This window comes from Hyaena hyaena, unplaced genomic scaffold, assembly GCF_003009895.1.
Source record: "Hyaena hyaena isolate Hyena2069 unplaced genomic scaffold, ASM300989v1 scaffold_102, whole genome shotgun sequence".
In the NCBI taxonomy this organism is placed as follows: Eukaryota; Metazoa; Chordata; class Mammalia; order Carnivora; family Hyaenidae; genus Hyaena; species Hyaena hyaena.
In genome coordinates, this window is record NW_024080734.1 from 291,061 (window position 1) to 315,432 (window position 24,372).

At 41.8% G+C, this 24,372-nt stretch overlaps 1 protein-coding gene across 1 annotated transcript in view; it reads left to right on the forward strand.

Moving 5' to 3' along the window:
* DOCK2 (dedicator of cytokinesis 2) overlaps positions 1-24,372 on the forward strand; it is a 415,239-nt gene that overhangs the window by 112,787 nt on the left and 278,080 nt on the right. Inside the window, exons 24-25 of the mRNA XM_039235715.1 lie at positions 5,180-5,250; positions 7,031-7,137. Coding sequence (XP_039091646.1) covers positions 5,180-5,250; positions 7,031-7,137 — 178 coding nt within the window. The remainder of the gene's footprint in view (positions 1-5,179; positions 5,251-7,030; positions 7,138-24,372) is intronic.

Genomic DNA, 24,372 nt, shown 5'->3' on the forward strand with positions numbered 1-24,372 from the left:
CTCATGTATTCTGGAATGTGTTGGTCCCTCTTTCCTTCTCTTTCCCTGAAAGATTGGCGAGGAGGGTGACCGTCCTGGGAGAGCGACATGTATTCTCCTTAGGGACAGCTCTGTATCTCTGGGGAAGCTGTCTTCTTGTGGTCATGCTGTGGTGAATTTCTGTGACATTGTCTACTTTCCATGGACCTTAACCATTCAACGCTTGGCAAAAATCAAAGGACTGAATATTGGTGGGTTGGAAATACTGTCTGTGTTCTTGAGTGAGGAAGATGTCTAGTGCTCTTGTATACCTTGCATCAGTGCAAGGCATGCTCTTTTTGGCTAAAATTCTGTCTACTGGCATCAGTGCAGTTCACTCTTCCTCTGTTTGGAGGAAACACTCAAAAGGCAAATCCACATAAATTTTCAGAGAGTGTAACTTCTTGGTTTTGATTTTTGTTGTTATTTTTAAATACTTGCTATTTTCTAGCAGCCCAGGATTATCAATTGTAGAGAAGTCTATCTGGATAATAATCATCTCAGGTGACCTCCCATGACTTCTCTCTGAGCCAGTGAAACCATTACTGTTTGGTTTGGATTTGGCTTTCTTCTTGAGGTTGATACTAGCCTTTAGATAGCCTTTGATAGGGGTCCAGAGTTGATACTCAATCTAGAAAACTACTTGGTGCTACATGATAAGCTAAGTACTAAGTTGACAAATGTTTTCCTGGTCTCCATTCTTACAGCCCCTGATATATGTCGTGAGGAAGATCCTTAACTGAGGAGATGCCAGGAAAACTGTACCTTCTTTTAAAACTTATCCTCATAAAAAGGGGAAAGTTCTCTATCTACTTCCTTTCCCAAATCATCCTTCTCTCCCCTATTGAAACCTCCTCACCTTCTAAGACAGAAGGCTTTCCTTATAGCAGGGTGAGTAGTAGCAAAGCACATTGTCTGGGGGCCAGCTGGAAAGAATAAGGTACATATTCTTACTATGCTGCATGGTAGCTATGTGGCTTCTGGCAAATTATTTAACCTCTCTGCGCCACAGTTTACTCACTGGTAAAATGGGATGACAGTATCTATTCCTAGAGTAGTTGTAAAGTACAATGAGATCATGCATATAAAGTATTTAACACATTTAAAGTTTCCAGTAATGGTTGTTATTTTAAAACTCTGTAATTAATAATCCTGTTATATATATTTATATACATACACTCATATAAACTTATCTGTATATGTTTCTCTTAAATATTATATGCAATATAGGAATATATACTATGGACTAAGAGTAATAGCATGGCAATATTATTTTATGTATAATATTAGTATTAATGAGAGTAAAAATCATACCAACAAAGTAGTTCCAAGAGGCCAGTGGGTCTAAAACGCCAGGCTATTTCTGGTTTCCAGGCCTTAGAAACAAGCAACAAAGGGAGGTCTCCAGGGGATCTTACGGCTGAGCTGTTCTGCCTTCTAGGGGAGCTTGCTCATTGCTCTGCTGCACCTGCCTGCTATTATTCCACTCACATGTGTAAGGGCCATGTGAAGGGGAGCACTAAGGACAGGAGCCCTGCGGCCAGTGCTGCAAACTTCCTAGGTCAGGGATGAGCTATCCTTCTTGGAAAAGGAAACCACAGGCCTGCTGCTTCTCTGTGAGGCCGCTTGGACCAGGTGGAAGTTTAGTACTCTCCAGTTGAGTTGATAACACCCTCTGAGTCTCAGGGCAACAGCTACTTAGTTTGTTTTACTTTATTGCCAGCCCAGAGCTGAGAAGCTGGGAAGATTGGCTCCTTCTGAAATAGCCCTCGTTCCAGCCCTGTCCAACTTCTCCTTCCTAATAGCTGAAGTGTTTACATGTAAGTGTTGATGTAAACTCATGGTGGCTGCAATTCTACAGCATCGCTTCAAAGCCCTGGAATGATATGCAGCCCTTGAAAGCCAATAACTTGCTGCAGGCACTGAGGTCCTGGCTTTCCCAACTTGCTGAGGGTTCTATTTCTGTTTTTGCCCTCTCACTTTGGTCTTAATTATGGAGTATGTGTTATACTTTGTCCACGGGCTGGGGAATGAGTGTAGGGGTTTGAGAGATGGAATAAGGTGAAATTTAGCACACACGCCTTCGGGGGCCCACTGTGTGCTGGAAATTGCAACAGTTACATGATATACTTTATTTCACATCATTCCCCTTTACCATATCACATGAAGGTGCTGAGGCTCAGGGTATGAAGAAATGGGCCTTGGTGCATGCAGGTGCTAGTAGAGCACTGGGGTTCCTGCCCAGGCCCCTGTGGCCCAGAACACTGTGTTCTTTAGCCTAAGAGTGAATGGAAGGACAGTTTGCTAGGAGTGCTTGGACCAGACTTTTTCAGAGCATATGCCTCAGCACAGGGCATCTCTTTAGAATTTAGACATTGTAAACAAGCTGCCCATGGAGGGAGTGCAGCCTGCTGATGTGTTTGACTTGGCTAGCATGGTGATAAAACAGGTAAACCAGAACGACTTATTCTTTAGAGAGAATGTGGGTTCCACATAGTTCACTACTTCCCACTGGCCCAGACTCATTCCATTTCACTTTTTTCTTTTGCTTGCCTAGCCCTTCAGGCATCTGTTTTTGACACATCTGCTTGGGATTTCCTGGTAAAAATGGCTTGACCAACCAGGTTGGAATGTACTGGACATTGTAACTTCCTGGGAGGATGTTATAGTGTGTCTTAGCATATCACAGTTCTAAAAAGTTCTGCAATTTAAAAAAAGCTCACTGGTTTATTTTTGCTTAAATCAAAGTTTCCCCAAATTATTTAATTGCAAATCCTTTTTCCCCTCACAGAATACCTAGCACCATCCTGTAGAACAAGAGTGGCCCAATAGAGCATCAGCTGTGGAATCTTGTTATCTCTTGTCATCTTGATTTGAAAGAATGGAAAATGAATTCCTAGACACAAGATCAAATAACTATAAAGAAAAACTCTGACAAATCTGACAACATACAGATTAAAGTTCTGTGCAGTGAAAGATCTGATAAACAAAGCTGAAAGACAAGCAGCAAACAGGACAAAAGCAAAATGAAATTCTTTCAAATTTTGTTACTGCAGAATTGCTAATTTTAATGATACATAAAGAATTCCACAAACCAATAAGAAAATAAATCACCCAAAAAGGAAATGAGGAGAGGATATGAGCAAGCAAGTTAGTAAAGACAGATGTTCAATAAATATAGAAAAGGTGCCCAATGCACTAGAAACCAAAGATTTGTAAATTACAGTTGCAAATTATACATCACATTGACAAAACTAAAAATATTTGTATGCCAGTGTTAGCAGGGTTATAGGGAAAGGAGTAAAAGGAAATTGGTTGTCACTTATTTCTAAGGTAATATGACAATATTTCATATATATATTTATATGTTTATATACTTATACACATTTTGATACACTAATTCATCTTTGAGCAATCCCTTCTTCAGGGATTCTCACAGGTACATAATTCTATATACTGTTTACTTACCACATATTTTATAATAAAGAAAAACTGAAAATAGTGTGAAGTCCATCAGTAAAGGAGAGGTTAAAGAAGGTACTCTTTAAAGAGGTTAAAGAGTAGTGGTTAGATATGAAGGGTGTGCACTCTAAGAGATGGCATGCAAAGATATCAGTGCTAGATGGCCCACTACAAAAAATAAGGTGCAGAACTGGATAAATCAAACACGCGCACACACACACACACACACACACACACATACACATACACATACACACACACACGTGTGGATGCACCTGTGTGCATTCCTGCAGAGAAAACACTCAAGAAGGAAAGTCAGCACAGTGTTGACAGTGGCCCCTCTGGGGAATAAGGTTTTTGGCTGAGATGGAGATGTGGGACTTCAGTGACACTCTTCACCTTAATACTTCATCCTGTGTGATGTTTCTTTACATTGCACATACATTGCTGACTTTTAAAAATCATGAACAACGGAAAGGATGAAGACATAAAGAGAGACAATTGCTGTTTGAGTGAGGTGGGCATGCAGCTTAAGGCTTCTGAGGGTGGCTGACCATGCAGCCTGCCTGAGTTTGAATCGTGCCTCTCCTACTTGCTAACTTTGTGACTTTCAGCTGTTTAATTTTGCTGCACAAGAGGTCCTTAGCTATGAAAATATTATTTCTCCTGTAGGTCTGATGTAAGGTTTAAGAAGATAATCTGTCAGGTGTTCAGTGCCTGTCGCATTCAGAGTTCTCAGAGAATAGTCATAATTATTATTTATGTTAACTAAGAAGCTCAGTTGTATATGGTTAGAAGTTAAGATTTTCTTTAAGAAAGGAATTTTCAATATTTTTATTTTGGTCTGATCATTAAAGGGTGATACATGTTGACTATAATACACTTAGAGTGTAAAGAAAAGAAAAAGAAAAATTTTAAATACATCCTTCCACTAGATTCTTGTTTTCCAGTCATGTGACTTATAACTCCTTCTGGAGAAACTGCAGTCTACTCTGCTACCTAGCAAAGGATGATGCTATGTGGGGCTCTGGTTGTGTCTCATACCTCTGGATGCATCAGTTAACTTGCACAGAGGAAAGAAACAGGCCACAAACAATGCACAACTAGTATGCTAAACCGGCTAGTGGACCAAAACATGCCCACCATTGTTCACAAATTGGCCAAGGTGAGAAAATATGAATAACTTAGTCTAAGCTGTCCTTGCCACCAACAAAACAATTCAAACACACTGTCTTCCAATAATAATATAAGTTACCACTTAACAGGCTCCCAAAATATGCCTGGCTCTCTATTGGATGCCTCATGTATATTATTTTTAATTTTTTCAATCCTGCAAAATACATACTATCTTCCCTATTTTACAGATAAGGACATTGAGACAGAGAGGTTAAGTTTTGCCTAAAACCACATGGTTACTAGGAGTAGAACCAGGATTTGACAGCAGGTGTCTAACTTCAAAGTCTGTGATCATTGTATACATTACTTCCTCCTTGAAGATAGAAGAAGTTGTGACTTACTTTTGTAATCAAAGAAGTGCATGCTAATGTTTCAATCAACATACTGGGTATTGAATCTCTGTAGGAGTGTCCAGAATTCAGGGTCATTTTCCCTTGATCCCTCTCACATCGTGAAGTACCCTCCTACCATGTGGAGCTGTTGGATGTGGGCATCCCTCATGTTTATTTTACTTTCCACCTAGGTGGCAGCTTTGAAATACATCCCATCTGTCCTCCATGATGTGGAAACAGTCTTTGATGCAAAGTTACTCAGGTGAGAGCTCACGATGTGCTTTCCTGGGTTCTGATGGCAAGCCAGGGGTTTAGTGGGAATGGAGGGGTGTTTGGGGGGTTCTAGATGGGCACTCGGAACTGGTGTGAAGAGGACACATGGTGGGAATATGTTATAAGGCCTCCACTGTAGGATTTTGACATTCCAGTTTTGTTTTGCCAGACTTTGGTGAAAACCAACACAGTATAAGCATCCTTCTTTAATGGCATAAATGATACGGCATGCAAACATGTAGGTTAAAGAACTGATAGTTGGTATAAAAGCCTTCATTTCGTTTGGACTCAAAAGATATTTGGGGATCCCAGTCTATGCCCTGTATGCTGGATAGTTACAAATGGAGAGCAACCTTCGGTCATTTTCAGGAATAATAGAGATAGGCTCCCGTTTGCTTTCTCCTCCCTTACCACATTTGTCTCATGAGGTGAACACATTAGTTTAGGGTGATCATGCTGTTAGAATAGAGGCATCTGAACCAGTATGTCTTTTCCTCTTTTTCTTAAATTCACCTACATTCTGAGATAACATATAGAAGATTTTAAGAACTTTTTCTATTGAAATACTTTTAGATTTAGGAAAGAGTTGCGAAGATAGCACACCCTCACCCAACTTCCCTTAGTAAGTTCAAATTTTACATAACTATGGCACATAAGTCAACACTGAGGAATTAACATCCCTTTAATTCTATTCACTGCACCCCAGGCTTTATTTGGATCTCACTGGTTTTCTCACTCATGTCCTTTTTTTCCTTTGTATCAAGATGTCTGCTGGTTTCTTCTCATCCTTCTGGTCTCAAATGAAATGTTATGTTCTCAGAGAAGACACTTCTGAATATTGTAAATAAATTAAATTTCTCCCCCACCCCCTACCCCATTATTCTCTGATGCAACTCCTAATTATTTATTTTCTTCATTGCACATATCCCTTTGTATTTATTTGTTTGCTTCTGTGTTGTAATGTCAACCTCCGTCAGAATGTAAGCTCCATGCTGACTGGGCCCAAGTCTGTTCCTACTGTATCCCACTGTTCTGCACACTGTCCATCACACATTAAATAGATACTTAACAAGTACTTGAAAGAATGAATGAGCACAATAAGCTGATTTTGGAAAGCTGGCAGGGGCTATAATTCTGTTTCAGCAGTGTCTTTGTGTTCGCTCTTTCTGGGAAGAACTATCTCCTTTTTCATGTCCTAAACTAGGTCTAACTCATAACTTTTCATAGCTTTTTTTCTTTTTTTAAATGGGGACCCTTTTGATCTTAAGACTTATAAAGCATTACTTAATATAAAACATTAGTAAATAAAATGTTATGGGAACAAAATCAGAACCTGATTTTAAATCCTTGTTTTTCAACTCCCCACCCCAGCTACGCAATCTTGGGAAAGTTAGTTAACCTTTCTGAACCTTAGTTTTTCCACTTGTAAACTGGGATAAGTATTGTATCTATCTTAGAGAGTCATGAGGTTTAAAGTGCATAATGGATGTAAAGTGCAGAGCATGTGTCTGATACACATAAGGGCTCAGGGTTACTGGTATTATTTTCAGGTTTTCGCATCTCTTTGGATGCTATTAACAGTCAACATTAACATCAATGCCACTCAGGCTTACAATGCATCTGACGCTGTGCCAGGAACTGGGCGGCCAAGGGAGCAAGATGTATGTCATTTCTACAGAGCTGGCCGTCTGGGAGTGAACTGTATGTGCCAGCTTGTGGGAAGCACCGATCTAACTGGTTTTCTGCGTTCCTGTCTTTCCTGTCCTCAGCCAACTCCTATATGAGTTCTACACCTGCATCCCCCCTGTGAAACTCCAAAAGCAAAAAGTTCAATCTATGAATGAAATAGTCCAGAGCAACCTCTTTAAGAAGCAAGGTGAGTGCAAAGCATCCTGGCTGGGCGGGGGGTGCCATAAACCACGTGCTCAACAGGCCAGAACAACCCACCCAGTGACTCAAACATTTCTTCTCTAACAACTTCCTTGGTCTGAATAAATGCAAAAAGTAGGAAGTAGCTGACAACTAAGCCATCGGAATCTAAATTGATTTTAGGAAAGCTTAGGTTGCATTGATTGCTCTTCCTGAGCGAGTTTAATGAGATGGTAAATTTGGAGTCATATCTTTAGGTCATTCTGCCATGAGATTTCCCCCTACATGGTTTATACTTGTATGCTTGTCTTCAACTTGAGAGGAAGTAGGTGAAGTTTATTTTGTGGTAGAAAAAACCTATAACAGAGAAGTTTTCAAAGTTTCCAGCGTGTAAGAATAAACTAGAGAGCTAATGCGGATTTCTGTGACCCATCTCAGAAATTCTGGTGGAATAGAAATTACACGGATCAAAATGCAAAGGTATGAAAAGGTACCACATGAAAAGAGTCTCCCCAGACCCTGTTCATAGTCTCTCTGATCTCTTCTTCAGAGACAACCAGTGGTTCTAGTTTCTTGTGCTTCCTTCCAGATATACTCCATGTATAAGCAATCAGACACATGTATACTATATATTCATCCCTGGTCTTCTATTATTATTATTACTACAATAATAGCATAATATCCAACTGTCCTATACTTTGCGTTTCTTCACTTAATGGTATTTTCTTAAGAGCAGGGAATGATACTGACTTTGGGCAGGACTTATAGTCAGAGCTGCTCATCCCAAACTGATCTCTGGGAACCACCAGTCCTCTGACCAGTGTCCCACTGCTATGAGCCTGGGGGAGCTCTGTTTATAAGGTCAGTGAGCTAGATGGCCACACCTCTGGATATGGCCAGGCAGGCTTAGAAGTCAGTATTCATCATCCACCTCAAGTCCAGCAACAGTTGCCATTTCTGATATCTGTCCTATCTGTGAGGGTGAAAAAAAAAATGATTTTTGAGAGTCAGCACTGTTTTCTGTATGCTTTCTGTATGCTAAGGCCAATACTTCCCAAATTTTAATTCCTTTTTGTCCACACTGGTGTCAGTGATAAAATGAGAAGCAAACTGTGCAAAAAACAAGAGGTCTTAGAAAGCAGAGAATCTGTCCTCACCCAGCTGAAATTTATTCAGAGAGCTGGGCTTGAATATTTATGTAAATTGCCTAGTAATCACAGAAATATTCAGGAGCCACTTCACTGTAAATATTCTTTCCCCACAGTGTCTGGTTAACATAGTGCATCCAAAATTGCTCTCTGAATTCCTATCCCTGGAGTTAAGGGTAGGAGAAGGGCATGAGAAGAAAAGTGTTCTTCTTGTGATTTTATAGTCATGTCAGTGGTTTCCTGACCATTCAAACAGATGTGTGACAACAGATTAATGCAACAAATATATGGTTTGCTTGTACAAGGTGGTTTGTTACAAGGTGATTAGAAACTAATCCTGATAAGTCTTCTCGCATTTTTTGTGTACTGGGTTTTCTAAATGTGAACATTCTGTGGTTTCATGTTCTGACTTCCACATCAGACTGAATTGCCCTCACTCTGAAAGCTGTGAAATATGCCTGCCCCTTCCTGCCCTGGCAGTTTCTTCCTGGATTTCGGGTGGTGTCACTTGTAGAGACTGTAGATGAATGGAGTCCTACTCTACGGACTAGGATGACTTTAGGTACATATGGTGCTGCACTGCAGAGGCAGCAGAGAGTGGGGGCTGCTTGGCTTCCCCTCATTGTTCAGAGCTAACATCATTGCAGGGGCCCGGCTCAGCATCAAGGCCAGATGGAGTGCCGGCACCGTCCTGGATTGGGCATGTGGTGTCAACTCCGGGCTGGTGGAAGTTGGAGTAATTCCTATCCTGGAGTCGCATCTCCTGGGTTGGTGGTGGCCCCTGAGAGTCAGCATAATCACAGAGCAGGCTGGACAGCTGCTGCTCACCAGTCATGCTGTGTCTCTGAGTTTCAGATTCGGTAAAAACCCTCTGATTAATATTCACAGACAGAAGGCCAGCCCCAGTGTTGTACCCAGTTGGAAAAGAAATGCAAAATTCTTCCCTTTAAACACTTACAGAGACTAGAAGTAGGTGAACGCAGCTCTTTGGGGACCCCTTTTAAAGGGGGGCAATGTATAATTAGTCTATCCATCCCTGGTTCACATGTGAAAGCAGTATGCACAGCTTAAAGGTAACTCCTCAGCCACTACTGATTTGCTAAGTGAACCCTCTTCCCAAAATAACCCCAAAGGGAAACATCAGCTCATGCCCCTTCTTAAGTGCTCAGGTTCCAAATTAATACAATCTGAATTCATATGTGCTTACTGGGTGTCATTGGCTCTTGGGTGAGTGTCTCCTTTATACCCTTAAATAAGGTGAGTTTGATTCCTTGAGCTGAAATGAAATCCCTCCTGTTGTTCTTCCTGTGAAGTGTCCTGTGCCTCAGGGATGTGATTTGCTTTGAGCCTGTGCTCATTTAACCGCCAGATGTGCAAATTGCCTGGAGGATAGTCTGTGACATTAGCTTGTACTCACAGCCTTAAACATGTGTATTGACATCAAGCAGAGGGGCCAGAAGGCTTTTAAACACTTTCTGAAATGTTGGCAGACTATCCTATCGGCCTATCTTCAGGAACATCCTATGGAGAAGGGGGAAGAGACAAAGTTTACTGGTTAAGGGCACTGTTCTTATATATCAGTAGGCCTGGGTTGAATTCCTGGTTCATCTTCTTATTAGCTGTGTGACAATAGGCAATTTACTTAGCCTCTCTGATCCTCAGTAAGCTCATCTGTGAAATGAAAAAATAATAACCATGTCTATGTCCTAAGGCTACCTTGTGGCTAATGAGGTGAATAATGCATTTAACATGCCTATTGCAACACAGTATCCTATACTAAGTGGTAGCTGCTATTATGGGTGTTGTGGTTATTATTCCTGCTGCTCTTTCTATTTTCCTAGCTTTTGTTCTGACTTTCCAGTTTCTTGCAGTAAGGGGGTCCCTTCAAATGTGACAGTTGCATGGAAACCAAGCTTTCTTATTTCCCTGGAAGCTACATGTATATCCTCAACCTCTGAGAAACATAGAACTCATTCAATAAAGGGGCCTTGGCCTATATGTGCTTCCTATTCTGATCTGAATACCTCCCCCCCATCTTAATTTCATTTCCCCCTATATTTGCAAAAGGCCTGTGCTATATATGCTGTAAGAAATACAGGTCAGAGTGAGATAGTTTATGCTTTCCCATTTTATTGTTTGTCTGGCTGCAGACCTCAACATAGTTACACAGTTTGGAACACTTGACAGACATCTTTTATGATGGTTTGCTGTATAAGCCCCTTTTAAGACACACATGCGTGCACACACACACACACTTTCCCCCCTTTTTGCTTTCATGGAAGCAATTAATCTCAATTTCTCCTAGACCTATAATCTTGAGTAAATTACTTAATCTTGTAAATCTCAATTTCCTCATCCGTAAAGTGGGAATAACCGCAAAAGGAGTGTCATTGGGTTGTTGTGTGGACTCAATGGCACAATAAGTCTGTTTAGCCTGGGGCGTGAGGGAGTTAAGAGTCTCAAGCAGCCAAGGTCGCACAAGGAGTGGCCCACCCAGTGTGAATGATTTCAGGGTTCAGTGAGAGGAGAACTCAGAAACCTGTGGAGACTAATTTGCTTTCTTCTCCAACTCAGACTCAGACTTGCCTGCTGGTGGTGATGGGAGAAAAGAACAGATATGCCGGGAGAAAGCTCCGAGGGGAGTCTTACGAGAAAAGCAAACCTTATGTGCCTTTGGAACAGATTTGTCCCTATGAGAACCTAATCTCTAAGTAATGTGTCTTTTTAGTCTGATGCTAATCAGATGAACCATCTGGTTCAGTGTAAACTGCTCTAGGATCCACATTGCTCGTTTTTCTCAACTTCCAAAACAAACAGAGGAGGAGGAAAGGGAGAGACAGAGACAGAGATGGAGAAACAGAGAGGCCGGGACCAAAAGAAAGATAAAAGGAAAGAAAAAGACAGAAAAGAACAGAGACAGAGACAAAGATAGAGAAACATAGAGAGATAGAGAAAGTGAGACAGAAGGGAATAAAGAGACAAAAAGGGACAGAGACAGACAGAGTCCTGACAGAGCTTTGGAAAACTCTTCCAATGTTTATTTCAGCTAGTGGGTTTTTCTTTGGAAACTTTATTGAGAAGCTCTTCTGTGAATACAAAGCATCCCATTTTCTTGTAGCGGGATGTACTTTCCTTTCCCCCTCCTCTTATCTGTTGACTATAGTACCACAGCTCAGCGTGGGGGATGGGGGCACAGGTGACTGTGCCCAGTGCCGTGGAGTTTTCTTCGCTAATCAGCACATCACTGCAGCACTGGCCTGGGAGCAGAGGAGAGTCCTCTTGCTCTACAACTGTGCTTGATGAACTTATGTAACATCTCTGAACCTCTAGGATTCTACATCTGAAGAAGGGGAGTAGGAATGTTGCCATGAGAATATATAGACTTTTGATTCACGTAATTTTTGTTTCTGATCCTGGCCTGGTCACTTACTAGCTGTGTTCCTTTGAACAAGTAACCTCTCTGAACCGGGATTTCTTTAGCTACAAAAATTGGATAACATATGTAAAACTACCCAGCGGAGTACTTTACACACTTGCTGCTTATTTAAAAGCATCTATTGGGGAACCTGGGTGGTTCAGTCAGTTGAGCTTCCAATTTTGGCTTAGGTCAGGATCTCATGGTTCGTGAGTTCGAGCCCCACGTTGGGCTCTGTGCTGACAGCTCAGAGACTGGAGCCTGCTTCTGATTCTGTGTCTCCCTCTTTCTCTGCCCCTTCCCTGCTCACGCTCTGTCTTTCTTTGTCTCTTTGTCTCTCTGTCTCTCTCTCTCGCAAATAAATAAGTATTAAAACAATTTAAGAAAAACATCTATTGTATCTATTGCATGACAATAATAGCCACAAAAATAATAATGCCATCAATAGCATCTTAGAGAGAGCAAGACTTATATTTATTACATGCTAACTATGCATTAGGTACTATATAGAACATAAACATGTATTAAATTCTCACTACAACCTAATATCATAAGTATTATTATCCTATGTTATAAATGGGGAAACCAAGGCCTGGAACATAAAGTAACTTTCATCCTAATGAGACCAAGTATTACACGGTATATTAGGGTATTCATGTATTGGGCTATGTGATGCCACAGTAGGAAATACATCCCCAAGTCTCAGTGGTTTAGCAATGTAAAGGTTTATTTCTCTCTTCTGCAAAGTTTGATGGGGCCCTGTGCATTTTGTCCCTTCTGAAGCTATTCCAGCTGGTACCACGGCCTCTATGTCAGCTTGCAGGTGATACCCACCAAGTCCATTCACAGTTCTTTGGCCAGAACCCATCACAAGTTCCAAACCTAGCTGCAAGGAAATCTGGAAGTGATGGGCTACACATGGGATATTTTGATGACTGTTGTCTCTGCCATTCACAGGTAGTGTTAGAGCTTGGTTGAGGGCACAAGTCATTTGAATAACAAAACTCGTCTTCTTTCTACTATATCATGCTTTATTCTCAGAATGAATAAAAAGGAGAAGACAGTGCCTATTTTCTTGTTGAAAATGTTTTCTTTTTCATATTAGGAGACATGCCTCACTGTTCCTCCTGAGGGATTTTTTTTTTTTTCCTGAATCCTCCGCTCCTCATCTCTGTTTCAAATGCTGGGCAACTTTCTGACAACTGTGCATAGGGACCTTTGCCTAGGTCAGAAATGGAACTCTTGATGCCAGTAGTAGCTATATTGCTGTCGCTTTTCAGAGCACAGCTGCACCGCAGCAAACAGTGGTGTTAGGAGGTCACCCGGAACTTGGGATGTGGGATGTCCACATCAGGCTGTGCTCTGAGACTGTTCAGAAGGAAAAGGCAGTAAGGGAACAAGTCCTATTCCTCCCAGGACATGAGCTGGTCTCGTGGCGGACTTCTTGTCTCTCATGGCATTGTATACAGCCTTCCTCACTTCTTTTCCTTGCAAATATTGTCTTGGATGAGTTCTGTCTCCCCAGTACCTTCCCCTACCCCTCAGTAAGTAGGCATTCCAGTCCCGCCCCATTCAACACTTACTCAGTCCCTAGTATAAGTTGAGCCTGGGAGATAGTGGGGACACAACAGTCGCAAGTTTGCAAATTTCTGCATCAAGTTCAGTGTCCAAAGATGATACAGCTTCTAATTTTTGTTTGTTTTTAATCTAGTCTTCTTGAGTTTTCACTTTGCATTGTACTGTGGCAACTTAAGGTTTTCATTTAATGGACTTGTGGCTTCAGATGTAACCAATCTTTCAGATTCAAAATAGTCCCCTCCCTCTTTCCAGAGTTCCATCAGGAACTGTGGTATCCCAGGGGCCAAATTAGGAAAGGGAAGAAAGACTTTGCTTTTGGCCTTCCCGACAACCTACCTAAAAGGGTTCTCTTTGGGACTTTGGCTCAAGAGGGGATGTTGGGACACAAATGTCTTGCGGCAGCAGGTCTCAATATCAAGCAGAGGGGGTGCTAGCCTTCCCCCCCCCCCCCCCCCCCCCCCCCCCCCCCCCCCCCGTCACATCTTCCTTTCTGAGGAAGCCTCCCCCAACTCTTTCTCCATGAGCTATAGAGGTAGGGTGGCTGCCAGGGTACCTGAACAGTAGGGAAGGTGTGATGGTAGTGAGTTCAGTATGATCAGAGTATTATCCTGGATTCACAAAGTGGATAAAATGAGGCATAGACCCTCTGCAAGTGTGATTTCTCAAACTTTAAGTGCACCTGGGGAGTTTGTTAAAATTGCAGAATCTTGGACCCTATGCTAAAGATTCTGACTCTGAAGATGGAGTGAGGGGATGAGTAATATGCATGGTATCAGTCCTCCAAGGGGATTCTGATAGAAGTGGCCCTCCCAGCTGATGCCGCTGGAATTGGAAGCACAACTCCAGGAAACTGAGTGGGGGGAAAGGAAAGCAGTGCAGATAGCAAGAAGTGGCTCCCATGGTACGTAGTGCAGAATTGCATCATGGATACTTGACATCCTGTACTCTCGTTTGTCTGTTTATGCTGATGGAGTGGGCTGCTTATGGGTAAGGGCTATGATTTATTTCCTTATGTGCCTACTCTACCTATAGTTTCACTGATATCAGCTTTCAGAAACTAGTCTTTGGACCTTGGCAGTAATGTGATTAAATGGCCAGAATTGCTTACAAAGGGGCAAAGGAAAGAAAGGACTTTAGCTGTACAGAACTGGAGGTATCACAGCACTTGATTCATAATATACCTCATCATTGGTCCACACAGGGTCTGCTTTTGTCCATTTACATATTCATTTAGTTATTGTTAACAATAAATTAGACATTCAGGCACTCACTACCCAAAACAAAAACAAGAAACCTAACAATCAGTAACATGCAACCACATGGCTCTTTCTTTACCAAAGATGACCACATTCTTGAATCTTCTTTAATCATTCCTCTCCTTTCCTTTTTATGCAGTTTTATTGCGTCTCTATATATCTAGTGCTTTGGTTATTTTATCTTTATGAAAAAGGTATTGAAATATTAGTAAATTGGCAGGGGGAACACTTATTTTATTTTAACTTAGTATTTTACTAAGACTCATCCGTATTATATGTTGCTGAAGTTCCTTGTTTTGACAACTATGGAGGGCTTCATTGTGTGAATAAACTATGGAATTTCAAGGACTTGGGCGGTTTCAGTATTGCTCTATTGTAAGCATTGCTACTAAGAACATCCTTATACAAGCATCTTGTTGCAAATATCCAAGAGTCTCTTTGGGGTATACAACTGCCTAAAGATTTGCTTGGTCGTAAGGGACCTGAATACTTGACTTCAGAAGATGGTGCTCACCAGTTTTCCAAAGGTGGTTGCCGCAGTTTACATTCCCATCAGTGATGCGTAAGGGATCCTGTGGATCCACATTCTCTTCAACACTGGGTATTGTCCCACTTCTCAAGTTTAATAAAGGCATACGTGGAAGGTTAGTCTTCACTGTCTTGAGTCACATTTCCTTGATCACCAGTGATGACGAAAATCTTTTCTTATGTTTCTTTGCCACTTGTGTTTCATGCCTGTAGTAGGTCTGTCCATATCTTTTGTTCATTTTTCTGTTTGGTTGGTTGTATTTCTCTTATTGATATGCAGAATATTTTATATATTCTTCATATTCATCTTTTGCTGATCTTATGTATTATGGATATCTCCTCTCATTTATACACATAACTTTTAATTTGCTTAAGAGTATTTTTTCTACCAGAAGTTCTTAACTTTAAATATCAATTTATTGATCATTTTAATAGTCAAATCTTATTATGTCTTGTTTAAGAAATCTTTCCCAATCCCAAGGCTAAAAGATTTTCATTCATATTTTTACTAAGAATTTTATCATTTTATTTTTGATACACAAGGTTTTAATCAATCTATAGAATTTGCTTTATATATGGTGTGTGGTAGAGTCTAATTTTTTTTTTTCCATTTGACCATACATTGTTCCCAGTTTCAAGTGTGGGGCAGTTTATTTGCTCCTTGCCAGTGTCATTTTGTATTTCTAGGACATTATTCTTCCCCGGACACTTGAGAGCAAGGAGGGTTGCTGGAGCCTGAATTCAGTCCCTGGCACACAGTGTACAATTCCTCTGTGCTATTACTAGTCAAGGGTGGAAAGGTCAGAAGGGTCAGGACTCTTCTTCCATGGGCAAGCTTCAAATTAGGTTTCTCTGTTGTTTTGGCTTCTTGTGTTATTGGCAAGATGTAGCGCTTCTCCCCACTTGGACCTTCTGAGTTATGAAAGAAATGAGATGGTTCCTTCGAATGATCATTTTGCTTATAGCAAGAAATGGCTGGACCTGTAGTGTGGCTTCTTTATGTATCTAATAAAAAAGAGCACTGAGGTAAGGGTAAGGAGACCTGAATAATAGCAACAACAATAATATCAATGGCCACAACTGCAGTTGACATTTATTGAGTGCTTGTTATGCACCAGGCACTGTGCTACACACTCATGTACATTATCTCATTTATTGCACATTTGTGCGGGCTTGGACAAGTCACAGAGCCTCTGTGGAGCAACTATACAATCATAGATTGAACAATAATGAGATTTCCAGAGATCTACCAACATGAAAATCTATGATTTAAAAAATCATTCTCTAATTCACGTTGATAATATTGCTGAATCTTTTGACCATCATTTAGTGCCTAAAAACCTCTCCTCCCATATCCTGCCCTCAACACTTTAAAATATCCTGCCTGAGCCGGGAGCAAGGAATGAGGCCATTTTATAGAAAATCAAACAAATGAAGGAAACCGCATGATGCCCTCAAGTTCCCACAGCCAAGCTCAGAACGCTGGAAAAGGTAAAAGGATTTACGTACTGGAGCCAATTTATTTTCTTTAAGAAAGAGCTGTTGAGGTTTGAGGACCTAAGTTTTTTTCTCATCAGAGCATTTGGAGACATCAAAGATCTTCAAATAGGGATTTGTCCCTCCTACCTAGAGTGTTACAAAGTCACATCCAGTTCCAAAATGTCCCTTCTACACTTGGAGATCAGAGAAGAGGCTGTCCCTCACATCTCTTCCCTTTTCAATGTGGCTGATTGCAGAATTCAGTCTCGGGAAGAAACCTTCAGATCTAGAATCAGAGAAGACAGTGATTTAATAAGCTGCAGAATATATCCAAGAGAGATTTGTTAAGTGTCCTTTTTTTGTTGTCTGAAGTAAAAAAAGAAAATTGGCATACAATCAAAGAAAAGAATCCCCTCTTGAACCTCCCAAAATACTTAGAATAGTAGCTTTTATTTTTTTATTTATTTTTTTTAAGGTTTTTTTTTTTTATTTTTTTTTTTTGAGAGAGAGAGATAGTACAAACTGGGGAGAGGCAAAGAGAGAGGGAGACACAGAATTCAAAGCAGGCTCCAGGCTCTGAGCTGGCAGTCAGCACAAAGCCCGACGCGGGGCTCGAACCCACGAACCGTGAGATCATGACCTAAGCGAAAGTCGGACGCTTAACCGACTAAGCCACCCAGGCGCCCCGAATAGTAGCTTTTAATGACATTATGAAGCATGGCTTAATTGGGGAGAATCCCAGATTACCTCTTTAATGACAATCCAAATCAACTCTTCAGCAATTTAAAAAAAAAAAAAGTACCTCATTAAACTGGAGTACTGCAGGGTCAGTCTGTTTCTATGCTTTTCAGTCCATGGTTCATGGGATTCTTTCCCAGGTTGGGAGTGATTCTTTATATGAGTGGAAACATACACAAGGAGAAAGTTTATGTAAATCATTACACATTTATATGTTGACTCCAGAATTGTTTTGTTTGTTTTCATTGTGAGATTACAGTCATAGATGGTTTAAATTATAGTGAGTCAGGGTTTTAGGACATTCTGAGGCTTTTATGAGAACTTGTTTAAGTTTGATTTTTCTGATTCCCGCCCCCTCCCCCCCCACAGCAATATTTTCCTAGAATAGAAGGAAGTTTCCTTAAGACCACAATACAGCTGAATTGAAAACCAGCTGCATTTTCATTTCAATTCAAGTGATATTTATTGAAAATCTAAAAATGTAGCCAGCACTATGCTGTGGGGAGTATGAAAGAAATATAATAAATAATTTCATGGCCACCATTTGTTTAACCATTATTTAGTGCCAGATGCTATGCTAAGTTTTTCATATATTATCTCATTTCATTCTCATGACCTACCTGTACACTGTGGGTATCAATATCCCCATTTTACAGGTAAGGGAACTTAAACTTAGAGAGGTTTAGAAATCTTTTAGCAATCAGAGACCAATAACATGAGAAGGCCAGGATTCCAGTTGGAGTCTGCCTGATTCCCAAGTGTACTCTCCGAATTGCTGTGCAGTATTTGAACAGAAGGGTTTCTGTACCCCACCCCCACCCCCAGGGAGCTTACAGTTGAGAAAGAAAAGATTTGCCCCAGAGCCCACACATGAAGGTAATAGAAATGAAGGTGCAGAGCAATAGTTATTATGCTGTTTGACAAGATCACCTTATTAATATATGTTTTAATAATATAATCTTCAGTTATATATATTTTTAATAACAGATTTTCTTCTTGCTTATGAAACATGTGAGAACTTTCTTCGCTTTGGAAAGAAATGTAATTCCTTTTATTTTCTCCTAAAACACAGTACCACTTGGTCCGTCATTCTTTACCCCACCTTTGACAGAGAAAAGTATACGGAGAAATATTTCTCTGCTACTAAGAAAACAGAGTGAGAATGATCAATTGCAACTCAGCTCATGGTGAAGAGGCCTCAGGGAGTGGTGAAGACCAGGAGGGGGCGTCCATGCTGTGGGTATATAGGAGGGCTGTGAATCAGTGCCAACTGATTGTTGCAACGCCAGTATGTGGCTCAGTGCTACCTGATCTTTCCCTCTTTGGAGACAAGTTCCACAAATGTGTTTTTATGTGAAACCTGATGACAGATTTTTTTAAACAATATGCAGGCCAAATAAAACCTACATATGAACCCAGGACAGCAAGCCTCTGGGGTAAATTTAGATTTATGGGCTTAAAATAATTTATAAGGTTTGAATAAGTTTATTATAAATTTATAGTGTCACTTACAAATAATGCTGTAAGTATGACTATTACCAGAATTCAGTGAGAAGAGTGCTTTTGCAATGACAGGTTTATGGAGGAGGTAGGGTAACAGCCAAACATCAGAGAATAATGAGTGCACTACAGCCCCTTTCTGGATAACAGCCTCTGGGGCAACCTCGTAGTGTCAGAGGTGGAACCCTGTCTCACCAAAGACCCTGACTTTTAAGCCTCAGAACTCAGGGTTCATCTTTGCCTGACAAACTCTCTTGCGAATAGGGGCCTCCAACCATATCATAAGCTTAATCAGGCATGTTCCTGGGAATGCCAGTCCAGAATTGGGAAAATGACATTTATTATTTATAGAAATTAGTATTATCAAAATATTGTGTTTTTGTAGAACATTTAGAAATATATAAAAGTTCATTTATGAGCTCTTAATTTAGAGATAACCATTGTTTATTCTTCTCATCTTTTGTATCATGTATTTTATATAACTGAGATAATGTTTTACCAAGTTTGTATTCTGCTTTTTTTACAGAGAATTGTTTGGCATATTTTCCCATGTCAGTTTTAAAAAGTTTTTTTAAGGTTTGTTTTTGAGAGAGAGAGAGAGAGAAAGAGACAGAACAGAGCATGAGCAAGGGAGGGGCAGAGAGAGAGAGGGAGACACAGAATCTGAAAGAGGCTCCAGGCTTTGAACTGTTAGCACAGAGCCCAACTCAGGGCTTGAACCTACAAACTGCAAGATCATGATCTGAGCCGAAGTTGGACGCTTAACTGACTGAGCCACCCAGACGTCCCTTCCCATGTCTTTTTTAAGGACTTCATAGGACTCTATTGTATAGATAAGCAGTAACTGATTTCACTATTTTCTTACTCAGGGACATGTGGGTTCATTTAATTTAATGCTAGAAAAACTTGCTGGAATTCATAACCTTGATAGACAAATGTTTGTCCTCTGTGCTCATTATTTCTTCACTGTTGGGCATGAATCTCGCTCAAATTTCCCAGGGCTTAGCGAGAATTTTGAGTCTCCCTTCTTCCCCTACACACACACACACACACACCCAGACACACACACACTCACACACAGGATTGTGCTTCCTCTGTATATGATAGACTCAGCAGAAAGCAGACCATATTATCCTGTGCAAAAAGCTGGAGTAGTGTGATCCAATTTGGGAAGGACATGTTTTTACAACTCCTCTATCATCCTTGATGGGAGGGGGTGTGTCTGTGTGTGGACGTTCTCTGCAGTACCCGGCACTTAAATGCAACTACCTCCAAGAGCCCTCATTAGCCCCAGGCAGCCAAAGTGGGTTTGCTGAGTGTGATACCCTCCAGGCCTGAGCGACTGCCCAAGTGAAACCAGACACCAGAGCTAAGAGGGAAGCCAATTATTCAAAGGCAAATAAGGCTCTAATTATGGCTTCAGCTAAAGAGGGTAATATTATTCGAGGAAAGACATCCCATTTTTGAGGCACAACACAGGATGATCGTTCAGAACCAGAGCTTGGATCTGCTCCTGACTTTGTTGCCTTAACCAGGACACATCACCTTTAGGAGCACATGACTCCTGACCTGTCAAATGAGAACAGCATAGGATGCTTACCTCATTGGTTTATTGCGAGCCTCACATGCACTAGGGCCTTGAGAGGTGTAACAGGTTCTGGTAGTTAGTAAGGACTCATAAATGGAGCATCACCATCGTCGTCAGTGACTATTATTAGTATTACTGTTACTTGTAATCATCTGATAGTGGAACAGAATGTGAAACTGGATCTGGCTGTGTTCTCAACCTATTTATTCCAACTTGGAAGTGAATGGATCTCTAAGTTTTATTTTCTTCATCTTTCAAATGAGAAGCTGGGGCTTGGGGTCATGTCAGGTCTCTCACTCTGACGTTTGTAGACCTACATGAGCTGAGAGCTGTGTATCACTCTCTTGGTGGAGCCTCTCATCAACCCTACCTCATAGGTGCTATTATTGTCTCCTTTCTCTGCATAGACTGGGAGCTGGGATTCAACCCCAGGCTCCTGACTTCAATACTACCCTTAATTGTCTGTGTGTCCCCAGCATATGTATCTGTAGCTGCCCTCAAGGCTTCTGAATCTCTGAGATGGTGATGAAATGCAGGACTGTGCTCACACTTTTACGTCATCTCTCCAGAACAATAGATAACAGAAGTCCGGAAGGAGACGCCTGTCAGACTCTGGGGGCAGCTCCTGATACCTCAGCTCTATTTTACATCAACGAAACTGATAAATACTTGTTCTCCTTCCCTGGTGGGCTGTTTTGAGAGTGACCTAAAAGATTGTATATGCATGTGTGTGTTAAAGAATTGATCACACAGGAGGCAGATCAAATGTCTGAGCTTGAAGAGACCAGCTGCCCAGAGGTGGTCAAATTCAGAGAAGATCTGAAGAAGGCTCACCCTTGAATGGATAGCAAGCCAGCCCACTTTCCCTGCTTCTACCAGAGTAGTCCTATGTCACTCACTCTCCCTCCTTTCCTCCTTCCCTCCCTTCCTCCCTCCCTTCTCTCTCTTCTCTCTCCCCCTCTCTCTACACAGTCTAGATCTAAAGAAATCTCTGAAAAATTGATCTGGTTCTGATGAGGGATGTTGATAGTGGAAGGAGACTGTGTGTGTGGGGAGAGGTACATGAGAACTTTGTGCTTTTGTTCAATTTTCCTGCGAACTTAAAACTGCTCTAAAAATACCTATTTTAAAATGTTTATTTTTTGAAAAAAAGAGAGACAGAGCACGAGCAGGGGAGGGGCAGAGACAGAGAGAGGGAGACACAGAATCTGAAGCAGGCTCCAGGCCCTGAGCTGTCAGCATAGAGCCCAGGGCAGGGATTAAGCCCATGAACTGTGACATCATAACCTGAGACAAAGTCAGACACTTAACCGACTGAGCCACCCAGGTGCCCTAAAACATGTCTATTTTTAAAATGTTAAAGACCGAGTGACCATGCACACACAAACAGAAATCGAGCTGTCCCCCCGCCCCCCACCATCCATTCTGCAGAGGAAGGAGAAAAGGCCCTCAAAGATTAGCCAGCTCCTGTGAGGCCAGTTAGTTGCCCACACACAAATTGTTACTGGAATTGTGACTCAAGTGTGGTAGAGGCTTCTTTCTTTCTGGTTCAAGGGCACATGTCAGTGCCTTAGGGAAGTGGCAAGGGAACTTATTTCATCACTCACATCCATGGTAGGCCAGTGATTGGCAAGTATGTCTGCTGTCGCTGGCTTTCACGGTCCCTGCAGCACCTCCCTGTTAGCCTGCCATGGTGATGATTTCCCAGGGCTGCCTTGGGAGGAACTCACAAAGTGATTAGGTGGTGGTTCAGATCCACACTGTACCTCCCCCACAGCCCACCAGCCCCCAGCTCTGCAGATCTGTCCATCTCCCTGCCTGGGTCTCTGTCTCTGTCCTTGCCAGGCCTCCCATCCTGCCTGTACATTTTCCCTTGCAGCCTCCTCCTTAAATCTGGGGCCTTCCCCCCACCTGCCCTGGAGCAAAATCTTGCCCTTTGCCCCTTGGTGTCTTCCTAAGTTTGCATCAGCCATTAACTGATTCTGAGTGAGGCTCTCTTCTGCCCATCCTCTCTGGTTCCAGAATGATGGGTAAGGATGGTGATTGACTACAGGCTTCATAGAGAGAGGGTGGGCTGTAGGAATTTATCCCATGTAATTTTCCCTGCCGGAGAAAGTTACAACCAGTTTTCTTTCTGCATCATCTCAGAAGCACACCTTGCCAAGGTGAGCATTATTTTGTTTTTCAGACACAGAATAGTCTGATTTCATTTGGAGGAAGTATATTTCTTCTACTAATTTGGCTTTGGCCTCGATCCTTTTGGATCGGCCGACCCTGCCATTATCGTGCGAGGAAGCATGTGGCTCTTTCCCACCCAGGGCCTAAGCCCATTTTGTCCTCAGAGTTGCTGCTCCACTCTGGCTGCAAGTGGCTCTGTTCCCCAGGAAGGACAGAGTCAGCTCGGATTAGGTTGTAAATTTTAAGCATCCTTCCCCTCCATAATGAAAGTATGTTTTTTGTACTTATTTATTTATTTATTCAAAGTTTATTTTGAGAGAGAACATGAACAGGGGAGGAACAGAGAGAAGGGAAGAGAGAGGGAATCCCAAGCAGGTTCCCCACTGTCAGCACAGAGCCCACTGTGGGGCTCGATCCCACGAACCGTGTGATCATGACCTGGGCAAAAATGAAGAGTCAGACATTTAACTGACTGAGCCATCCAGGCCACCCTGTGTTTTGTTTTTTTTTTTTAAATTTGTTTAGGGTCATTCTAACATACCTCCCCCAAGTGAACTCTTTGTAGGCTCCTCAAGATGATGGGAAAATTAAGTCCTCCTTATGTGAGGATGAGCTGAAAGAGGTTGGCACTCTGTCTAGTAGCTCTGGGCCTCTTATCCCAGCTGCTGGCCACATGGTGCATCCAGTTCACACTTGTTTCATCAAAACTAAAACAAATGCAGTGAGAATGCTTATATTATGGATCTGTGGAAGCTCTTGTTCTTTTGACACTTCTCTAAGACATTAGAGAATATTTGCACCTTCTTGAGTTCAGGTAAAGAGTGTTTTCTCTGTATTCCAAATAACTGGCCATGAGTAGATGCATATTTATAGAATGAAGGAACAATTATCTTAATTTAAGGAAGGTTACATAGTCTGTTGGAGAAAACACTGTACTAAAAATTGGAAGATTTGAACTCTAGTCCAGTGAAGCTGCTAACAAGCTGTGTGGCATTGGAAAAACCACTTAACCTCTCTGGGCTCCGTTCCTCATGTGTATCATCAACGAGTTGGATCTCTAAGATTGTGTCCAGCTGTGTCAGTAAATCTGCATTGCCGGAACAGTGTACAAAAAGAGGTAGCAACTTCAAATACAATTAAACCTGCTTGAATCCATAGTGTGTCATTAAGAGGTTTGTCAGGGCTGAGTGTGTGTTTCCTGGTGTGGGGGATGTGGGACTCCATCTGTCTTCTCAGCACTTGGGGAAGGAGCAGCAGTGAGGACAACAGAACCCCTCTTGCAGGTAGATTTTTCTCTTCGTGTACATATTTCTGTGGGTCTCAAAAAATTGGTTTTCATCAGCCTTGCCCCTCCCCGCCAGTGTCTCAGGTTTGCCATAACCTATGTGTTGCTGTGAGATGCTTTCTTTGGTTTGGTTTGGTTTACAGGGATTCTGGGCTTCCCTCTGGTTGCAGCTGCAGGTTTTAAAATCAATTACAGCCCAGGTAGCAAGAGGTTCACTACAGCGCTCTGCTGTCTGTTCAGTGCTTGTGCTGAGAAATCAAGAGGTCCCAGGCACCTCTCAGGAAAATTTGTGGTGTTTCATGGGCCTACAGCGAGTTGCAAATCTTGATAGATAGTGGGGCCAGTCTGCAAATAGCAGAACATTTGTACTGTGGATTCAGCAGGAAAAGGAGAACATAATTCTCTGAGCATAAGATGTGTTGCACCCTAGTCCTAGTTCATCAGGAGATCTCACCCACGCACATCAAGAGACAGATTTGAGAAGTAGAGCAGGAGAGATGGCTGTTTCGTGACTCTGACGCCCGACTCCTTCAGTGTGGCCAGGCTTTT